General features: G+C 42.3%; 1 protein-coding gene across 1 annotated transcript; it reads left to right on the top strand.

The window, feature by feature from the left end:
• The first annotated feature begins 1,303 nt into the window (after positions 1-1,303).
• Positions 1,304-2,696, top strand: CCL3 (chemokine (C-C motif) ligand 3). Its single transcript, XM_006832338.1, has 3 exons — positions 1,304-1,379; positions 2,128-2,242; positions 2,606-2,696. The coding sequence occupies exons 1-3, from the start codon at positions 1,304-1,306 to the stop codon at positions 2,694-2,696; spliced, it is 282 nt and encodes a 93-aa protein (XP_006832401.1).
• Positions 2,697-10,337: the final 7,641 nt, after the last annotated feature.

The following is a 10,337-nucleotide window of genomic DNA, read 5'->3' as shown; positions in this document are numbered from 1 at the left end:
AACAACATATATACATATGTTGTTGCTGTATATCTATACATATATATTCTTGTATGTGTATATATATGTTGCTGTTGTTATGTGCCATTGAGTCCATTCTGATTCATTGCAATCCTGTACAGGGTTTCTAAGTATATAGATATAGATATATACACACACACGCATACACACATAGTAGCCCCTGGTTGGTGCTTAGCTTAGCTGCTAACTGAAAGCTTGAGTCCATCCAAGGGTGTCTCAGAAGAAAAATCTGGCAATCTAGTCCTGAAAGATTGGCATTGAAAACCTTATCGAACACAGTTCTACTTTGGCACACATGAGGTTGCCTTGAATCAAAATCAGTGATAACTGGAATATATCTATGTATGGATACATATATACATTTGTAGATTTCTTCCTGTTGTATAATTTATACAATTTTCCATCTTGGTCTTTAATACAATTTATATTACAAGTATTTTTGTGCCGTCCACATTTTTCATTTTAAAGGCTGAATTATAAACAATCGAGGCTTCCATGTTTTAGAGTTGTAAATGTGTTGGGTCAGATGTCTTCGTGTTTGAAGATGCCTCCATATACAGGTTTGTTTCCTTAGAACTCTTTCCTAGAAATGTTTCTTATAGGTTATATTTATTTTTAGACTCCTGATTTATATGAACACCAACATGTAATATATCTTATGATCCTCAGTTAATGCTTAACCCAGTGCCCCTAGTCACTCGGTGAATATTTGATGAATGAACGAATGACTGGGCCATGATTTCATACTTCCTATTCCTCTAGCCGGGGATTCCTTCCAATGCCTTCCATCTAAGGGAAGCTTATGCCAGGCTCCCCAGCATCAACCCAGGGGCCCTATCTTTGTGGTTAGGGCACTTGGGGAAGCACCAAAGATTCAACTCTGTGGCAAGGAAAGAGGCTGGAAAGTTCATATAGAGATCAGTGCTTATGAGAAGCGCCCTGCCAAGAATAACCCTTTCCTCCCGCTCACTCACGAGGGAAAGAAACATTTCCCCACAAGGAGCTAGAACAAGTCATGAGAGGAAGACTGAGACTTCTAGCTCAGATGCTATTCTTGGATATCCTGAGCCCCGTGGTCACCGGGGCCTTATGTTGTGCAACACTCAGTATGACAACATCATAATGCTTAAGATTTTCCCCCTCGCCCCCAATTTCCATTTCCCTATTAGCCAGGACTGCCTATAAAAAGAAGAGGAGATGGTGTTGGACTCCAGAAGAAGTAACCAGTCCCAGCTGGGCTCTACTGACCCTCGGACCCAAACCGCTCTCCCTGCTCATCACCATGAAGGTCCCCGTGGCTTCCCTTGCCATCCTGCTCAGCATAGCAGCCCTCTGCACCCAGGCCTTCTCTACACCAAGTGAGTCTGTGTGTTGTGGTCAACCCCACCCCCTAGCCACAGTCAGGCCACATCAGTCTCTTCCTGTGGCCTGAGAGCCCCAAGAGAGAATAGAGAACTTGTTAAAACATCTCTTTCAGTCTGTCTGTTCAAGACTTTTGTTTTCATCATTAGAATGCGGTCTTAGCTCGTCTGATCTCCAGATCTGAGGGTCACAGTGGGATAGGGGAGTTACTGTCCTGTTTTAGAGATAGCAAAATGGCAGCCTAAATGAAGAAGATCCACAAGGAGCAAAGTCCAGGTTTGGTTACTGTCTTGTGGTGCCACTCACCTAGATCTCCCCAAGAGCTCCATTCTGTGAGTTTCTAATGAGAGATGCTCAAGGTTTCTCTTTGGCTGGGGTTTGACCTCTTACCTCCAATAACATTCCTGAAGGGAAATGAGATAAGAGAATATGCTACTTATATAAGTGGCTCATATAAAGAACCAAAATGAATTGGGAAAAAAAAGAATTTTAAAAAAAGAATCAAAATAAAGACTCAAAGAGAAAGAAAGAAAAAAAAAAAAAAATACAGACAGAAACAAAGAGGCAGGGACAGTTCAGGGTAAAAGGGCTTAAATGCCTTCCATTGGCCTCATCCCCCAACTCCCATACCTGAATAAGGCTGTGTTCCCCAGTGTCTTCCTCACTTTCTCAAGGATTAGGAGAAGCTGTCTTGTCTTTTATTCCCAACTGTGACTCAGAATCGTTTTGTCCCTTCCTCCACAGTTAGTGCCGACATTCCGACTGCCTGCTGCTTCACCTATGTCAATCGGCAGATTTTGAAGAAATTTGTAGCTAGCTATTATGAAACCAGTAGTCAGTGCTCCAAGCCTGCCATCATGTAAGTATCAGTCTTCCTCCCACTTCTGGGGAAATAGGGGATGGTCTGGTGTGGGAAGCCCACACACAGTCCACAGGAGCCATCTGGGAATGCTCAGTCCTCTGGGTGGGTCTTGACCTGGTCAGGGGGCTTACAGAGGCAGGGAGGGCTGCCCGAATCCAGAGGGAAGAGAGGGAGAGAAGTATCTGAGGGACGCAGCCATGAGTCACTTGAGAGAAGCTTCTAGACTGAAGTAGGCGATGATGCCCAAGAAAGTGGGCAGGCCCTGAGTTCTCAGGACAAACAAAAATGAAGGAGCCACAGTGGACCCAAGATTCCCCTGCTGGATTCCTCAGTGTTTAATCTTCCTGACTCTCTCCACAGCTTCATAACCAAAAAGAATCGTCAAATCTGTGCTGACCCCAGAGAAGCCTGGGTCCAGGAATACATCACTAACCTGAAACCGGCTGCCTAAGTGACTTGGAAGCTGCAAGGAATCTATTGACCTCCACAGACTGACTAGGAAGCAGGTCCCTGAACCTCAGAAACATCCCTATAGCCTTCCCAGCAACCTCTCCTGTGTGGTTGGTTGCCAAACAACCACATTCTCGGACTCTTCTTAACTTTAAAAATTTATTTATGCTATTTAATTTTTGTAATTTATTTTCATTATGGAACGTGTCTGTGAATTGTTTTCTATGAGAAAACCCAAGATACCCTCTCTCCAACTTGTGTCCTCCCCCTTCATTCATACTGTGATTGGTAAGAATTGAGTGACTGTCATGGTGTGTTCTAGGCAGACATTGTGCCAAAGCCACCAGACTGACCAATAAGCTTTCGGTGCACAAAATAATAAAGATGTTCTTTTTTAAAAAATAAATTAGCATTGAGTTTGCTTTTGTTCTTCTGGCAAAGCAGGAACATGGGCTAAGGGGAATAGTAGGCAATTAATAGGAAGATATTTAATGGAAGGAAGTTGGAATCGGTTGAAGGGGGACCCACCACAGTTACATTTACTTTACACTGAAGTCACGGTCCAGAACATTGAAACAGATAAATATTTTATACATCAAATGATAATTTGCATGCTTCAGGAAAATTCACTACTGAATAGATATCATTAAGAAGCATATTCCATATTGAGTTTTAATGATAAATCAAACAAAATTTCTGAATAATAATTGCTAACTTTTTTTTTTAGCACTTGGGCTTACTCTAGACTGAGTAATTTATATGCACTGTCTATTTAATCTTCACAATGCAATTGTTGTTGTTGTAAAGTGCCATTGAGTCGGTCTAGACTCATAGCTACCCTTTATCGGGTTTCCAAGGAGCAGTTGGTGAGTTTGAACGTACAGCATAAAGAAAAAAAAACAAAAGCCTGTAGAGTTGATTTCAACTCATAGCAAACTCTATGGGACAGAGTAGACCTGCTGAAATTTTTACAGAAGTTTTTATTTTTTGTCTCCCCTGGAGTTGCTGGTGTGTTAACTGTTTAGCAGCCCAGCACTTCATTGCTGTGTCATCAGCCTCCTTAAAAGTACTTCTTGTTGTTAAATACTGTCAAGTTGGTTCCGACTCATAGCGATGCTGCACAGGGTGTCTTAGGTTGCAAATGTTTACAGGAGCAGAAAGCCTCATCGTTCTCCCTCAGAACCACTGGTAGTTTTGAACTGCTGACCATGTGGGTAGCAGCCCAATGCGTTGCCACTACTCTACCAGGTCTCCTCGTAGGAGTCCCTAGGTGATACAAATGGTTAACATACTCAACTGCTAACCTAAAGGCTGGTAGTTTCAGATGAGACTTTCTGCTCTCCCAAAGATTTTTAAAAACCTTGGAAACCCTTTACAGGGTGGCTATGAGTCAAAACTGACTCGATGGCATTTAGCAACAACCATAAGTGCCTGCAATCTGCTTTGGAAAACCCAGCCGTTCTGAAGGCCCTGTGGAACACAGTTCTACTCGGACACACATGGCTTCTCGTGTGTCAGAATCAACTTGATGGCAACTGGTTTGAGAATACGGGCTTCATAGGTCTCAATACTGTAGTAGCCACTGCCTATCTGCCAAGAGACCACTGTCCCCATCTTGTCCCCCGCTGGTGTAGTCATAGCCTCAGGTACAGAGGTGCTGATAATTTGATCACTGATCCAAGGCCATGTCCCCCTGAACTTTCACAAAGAACTTGATTGTCCACATTAAGAAAGGAATGTAAATATTTCAGAGGAGGGAGTGGAAGGGGAGTTACAGCAGAAACTGGATTGCAGGTTTATCGCCTGTAAGCCTGTCATTACCAGTTTCTGCTTACATTACTCTGGCTTGCAGTAGAATTTTTTGCATTTACAGCCTGTTACAGGTTAAATTGTGGTCCATCTCCCAAATATATTTTGAAGTAGTCCTCATACCTGTGAATGTGACCTCATCTGAAAACAGGGTCTTTGAAGTTAGAACTTGTTTACATGAGATCACACTGGAGTAGAATGGGCTGTCATCCAGTATAAATGGTGCCCTTAGGGAAATAGAAGAGGAAAACCAGGAGAATATTGATACGTGTATACCCTACAAATGACTATCGCCATAATTAGTAGCTAAAGAGACATTTAGCACGTCATGGTGTAAAACTAACCACCATGAAGAGTTTAAGGTCTCTTTAACCACTGATTCTGGTAATAGTCATTTACAATCACTCCAAACATACTAAAAAGTGCTAGAATCCAACCACAATCACCTCCTACCCTCCTTTATAAATGCAGAAGACAGAGGAAGGGGAAAATGAGGAGACTTTCAGAATAATGAGTCATCTGTCAAGATTGTCCTTCTTGGGGAAGAGAAGGGGGTGCTTTAGCATTGGATAACAAAGAGTAGTTGACAGGAGACATCACATACTTGCTTCTTCTGTTCCCCCTGGAGCGAGTGTCGAAAATTTAGTTATCCTATAACCTTAGGATCAGCAGTTTGAAACTACCAGCTGCTCCGCGGGAGAAAGATAAAGCTTTCTGCTCCCATAAAGATTTACAGCCTCAGAAACCCTGTACAGGGTCACTATGAGTCAGAATGGACTCCACGGCACATTACCACCACCATAGCATAGTGGATTACGTGTTGGGCTGCTAACCAAAAGGTCAAGAGTTTGAGTCCACCAGCTGCTCCGTGGAACAAAGAGGAGTCTTTATGTTCCTGTAAAGATTTCCAGCCTCGGAAATCCTATACAGGGTCACTATGAGTTGGAATTGACTCCAGGGCACACCACGTTATGTGATCTTGGTCACACTCCCAGCTACTGGGGCAAGTCCTGATTAGAATAAGCCTATTTGCATCTGGAGTGTTTTTGTTTTGTTTTGTTTTGTTTTTTTGGTTTAATTTATCATAATTACAGTAAACACTCCCAAATCATTACATTGTTTATAAAGTCTGGCTAGTATTCAATCAAGTAAACACGCCATAATTTCCTTATCCATTCCCATATTGTAGACAATTTAAATAGGGTTCAATTTGTTATATAAATAAATTGGAAATCAAAAGTTGCCATGCATAAACGTTTTTCCACACTTGAATTTATTTACAAGGTATCAATTCCTAGACTTGGGCTTATTTGGTCAAAGGGTAAGAAGCCAGAGCCATCTCTGTAAGTATTTAAGGTTTGGGGGCCATATTAGCTAGCATACCTAATACACCTTCATATCCTTACTTAGTGCACATTGAAAGCCCATGATGAATTTCTCTTGAATGAGCAAATGTCCAAAGGTCTGGCTCCACTCCCATCACTTCCACAGTTCAGACTTCGCCACTACCACTCTGTCTGGTGTGGTTCACGTTGGGTCCTGCTGCTGAAGACTCATTGCATCATCACCCATGTCACATCGATATGGCCAGCCGCTGTGGAATAACTTCAGAAGTTTCTGCCAGGAAGAAACAATGACTACTGAGGTCTAGAGAGATGGAACCAGCCAAGTGTGGTCCCAGGGTGATACCAGCACCTCCTCTCACTGTGGAAACCACTTCCCCATAAACAGCCCCAATTAAGTGAGATGTTGAACTATTCTTGCAAATACACTGAACCCTGTGGTTACCCAAGACCCTCTTTGCTTGTACAAACCAACAAGACACCACCGTGCTTAAACTTCCTTCTCATTGCCCACATTTCCTACTTCCCCATGGTAGTACTGTGGGTTAAGTATCTGACTGATAACTGAAAGGTTGGTAGTTTGAACCCACCAATTGCTTCTGTAAAGATTTACAGCCAGAGAAACCCTATAGGGTAGTTAGCTACTCTGTCCTATAGGTTCGCCATGAGTCAGAATCAACTCGACAACAGTGGGTCCAGGGATTCCCTGGTAAGAGAAAGGGACATGGCTGGGGACCCAGAAGGAACCTGGCAACAGCAAGAGCCCACCCCAATTTGCTCTGCTCACGTTCTTCAGTCCTCACTGATCTCCCCACCATGCTGTCTGTTCCCAGACCTCTCCTCACAAGTCTGTCCTCCCTTCTGCCCTTTGCTTTTGTCACCATGCCCTGGCTGGGGTCAGGAAACACCACCAAAGTCCTGTGAACAGAAATACCAAACCAAAAATCCACTGCCATTGAGTTAATTCTGACTCATGACGATCCCATGTGTTTCGGAGGAGAACTGAACTCTACAGGGTTTTCTTTCTCTTTCTTTTTTGTTTTGTTTTGCAGCTTCATGGTTGGTTTTGACCAAACTTCTTATTTAGTATTCTGTAGTTGTTTACCACACACTTAAATGGTCTTAATGAGGGGAGGGGGAAAAGGGAGGCTCTTGCAGAATCCCAAGGAAATGTCAGAAAGGCAATATATGGCCAGCATTATCCTTTTATTTTGGGTTTACTGGGTGAATAGCATTTTCCTTACTTAAGCATCTATCTCAGGTTTTACACATTGAGAACATTGAGATTTCAGTTTGAAGACACCGTGAAATCTATGAGTAGCAAACCCAACACTACCCTTCTAAAATCTAGCTTGTTTACATAGGCAGAATGATTCATCTCTCCATTTTAGATGACTAGATGTTTGTGGAAGATCTTAATATTGCTTGCCTCATTTACTGCGAAAAATCGAATAGGAAGTGGCCTTCAGGGACACTTAAGAGAATTACAACACTAGTATACAAGTCAAGTCTTTACAGGGTTTTCTTGACTGTAGTCTTTAAGGAAGTAGATTGCCACAGTGCTGCTGGGTGGGTTCCAACTGCCAACCTTGAAGTGAGAAGACTAGTACATACTCTTTGCACCACCCAGGGACCCTACAGACAGAGAAGCTCAAGTAAAAAAGAACTTCAGGGGTTTTCCAAATGTCCTGGGTGATCAGTCAGGAAGACTTTTCTTTACAAAAGAGTTGACTTTCTATTCCATGTATGTGGAAGGCAGGATGGGAGAATGGGAGAATCAAGTGGGTTTTCAACAAGAGGCAGAATCCAAGTTCACTTGTGTCCCAATAGTCAGTTGAAGGACCCCTGGTGTGGCGCTATAGGATAAGCACTGGACTGCTAACCACAGGCTCGTGGTTCAAACCACCAACTGCTCCTCGGAAACCCTACCCTATAGGACCACTGTGAGTTGGAATCGACTCGATGGCAGTGGATGCAGTGGTTAGTTAGTTGAATAACAAACTCACCTCAGCTTCCCCTAAGAACCCATAAGTACTTGCTGGGGGGTTAAAAAAAATCTCTTTTTAAACCAGATTATGTTCCTAGCTATGGTAGCGTAGTGGTTACGAATCGGGCTGTGAACCATAAGGTCAGCGGTTCGAAACTACCAGCCGCTCCGCGGGAGAAAGATAAGGCTTTCTACTCCCGTAAAGATTTACACCCTCGGAAACCCTGTTACAGGGTCGCTATGGGTCGGAACCGACTCGATGGCACTTAACAACAACAACAACGTTCCTAGCTAGAACTGGGAACCAAGAAGCAGACTCTTCAACAAGCTGTACTTCCTACAGAGAGAGCTAGAGACCAAACCTAAGATTGAAGCAGAAAAAGACAGGCCGAGAGGGGAAATAGTAAAACAAGAAATTCACCACTTCCTCCCAGTTCATCTAATCTCTCAAACCCTGTTCCTAAACAGTGCTGGCTCCATCCACTTCCTCCTGGCTTTAACACTGGACAGAAGAAGCTAGCTTTCTTGTTTCACTGAAAAATAAAAAATGTAAAGTGTCGCTCCTTTGTTCACAGTTGGCAATAGGTTCACCAAGCATCTGCTACTTCTTCAGTGTCCTCCTGTGGATCCCTAAAAGATGCCCAGCCCTCAGTGTTATCTGAAGGCTAGTCTGGAGAGGCAGGACCTGAAGGGAGAGGTCCAGCAGGACTTGCAGCAAAAAGTAGCAAGCAAGGGCACCAGCAGTGGATAAAGACCATCAAATCCAAACATCTGGTCCTATCACATGACAGAGCACAGGGAAAGGTGCTTCCTCACTCAACTAGGGACTGTGGGAAGCTAGGAGGTACCTCAGGGAAGACAGAAGAGAGGAGGAGGTGATATTAGGGGAATACTGCCTGAGGAGACCCTGAGCTTCCCAAGGAAAAGAGGGGATGAGGTGGGCAGAAAGGGATCAGAAGTTCCTCTGCTGATATTTTAACTCAATTTTTAAATTAACTTCCATCCATAGTTTCCAAAGTAAAAAAGCCAGCACACCCTCTGCTGAGTCCTGGTGTAGGAGTCCATCACTGACCTGGGAGCTAAATCCCTGAATGACCTGGAGGCAGCAAGAAATCGGTTACCTTTTCTTGTTGTTGTTTTAATTTCTTATTGTGAATCGAATAAAGGTTTGCATAGCAGATGATCAGTTTTATATTCAACAAATCGTATACTTCGTGTCATTACAATGATTGCAATCCCCTCCGTGTACAATCAGCTAACAGTATTTACCTCTATTCTCTTGAGCTCTTGTATTCTTCCCCATGTCTTCCACTACCTTCATGTTTTCTCTGCCAACCTCCCTCTTGTTGTACACTGCCTTTCCTATCATTCAAGTTAGCATATGTCTATCCTCTCCTCTAGCTGGTGAATAATTTTCCCTTCCCTCCCACCCCTGGTAATCACCATAGACTGTTTCTTTTATCAAGATAACCTCCCCGCCCCCATGCCTTTTTGTTTAAAACTTTTTGTAACAGTGGTCTCACACAATATTTGTCCTTTTGTGATTGACTAATTTCATTCAGCATAATGTCCTCCATGTTAAGAGGTGTTTTGTAGGTTCATCGTTAATTCTTCAACATTGTGTAGTATTCTGTTGTATGTATGCGCCAAAGTTTGTTTGACCATTCTTCTGTTGATGAGCATTAGGCTGTCTCCATCTTTTGCTATTGTGAATAGTTTTGCAATGAACATGGGTGTGCATAGATCTATTCGTGTCACAACTGTTATTTCTTGAGAATATACCAAGAGAGAGATTGTTGGGTCATATGGTATTTCTTTTAATTTCCCAGTCTCTCCACATTTGTTGTTTTCTGTTTTATTTTGTTTTTTAAAGTTTACTATTAATGCTGGGATAAACTGATATCTCGTTGTTTTGATTGGTATCTCTAAAGACTAATGATCGTGAACATTTCTTCATATGTTTGTTGGCCGCCTGAATGTCCTCTTGCTGAAGTGTCTGTTCATGTCCTCTGCCCATTTTAAAACTGGATTGTCTTCTTCTTATTGAGTTGTTGACATTTTCTATCAATTTTAGAGAGTAGTCCCTTGTCTGATACATCATTTTGAAAAAATGTTTTCCCAGTCTGTGGGTTCTTGTTTTATTATTTTGGTGAAGTCTTTTGATGCACATAAGTGTTTATGTTTTGAGGTCCCAGTCATCTATTTTGTCTTCTGTTTGTGTGTTTTCATTTGTGTTTGAAAGTATATTTATGCTATGTATCAGAACCCCTAAATTTGTCCCTATTTTTTCATTGATGATCTTTACATTTAGGTTTTACATTTAAGTCTTTAATCCATGTTGAGTTTGTTTATGTATGTAGTGTGAGATATGGCTCTTGTTTCATTCTTCTGCAAATGGATTTCCAGTTTTACCAGCACAATTAGTTGAAGAAACTGTGTTGTCCTCATTTAATGTAGTTTGACCCTTTGTTGAAGATCAAGTGGTCACAGGTGGATGAATTTA

Source organism: Chrysochloris asiatica, unplaced genomic scaffold (genome assembly GCF_000296735.1).
Source record: "Chrysochloris asiatica unplaced genomic scaffold, ChrAsi1.0 scaffold00007, whole genome shotgun sequence".
NCBI classification, from domain to species: Eukaryota; Metazoa; Chordata; class Mammalia; order Afrosoricida; family Chrysochloridae; genus Chrysochloris; species Chrysochloris asiatica.
The sequence above is the reverse complement of the archived record's forward strand: the minus strand, read 5'-3'. Positions and strand labels throughout refer to the sequence as shown.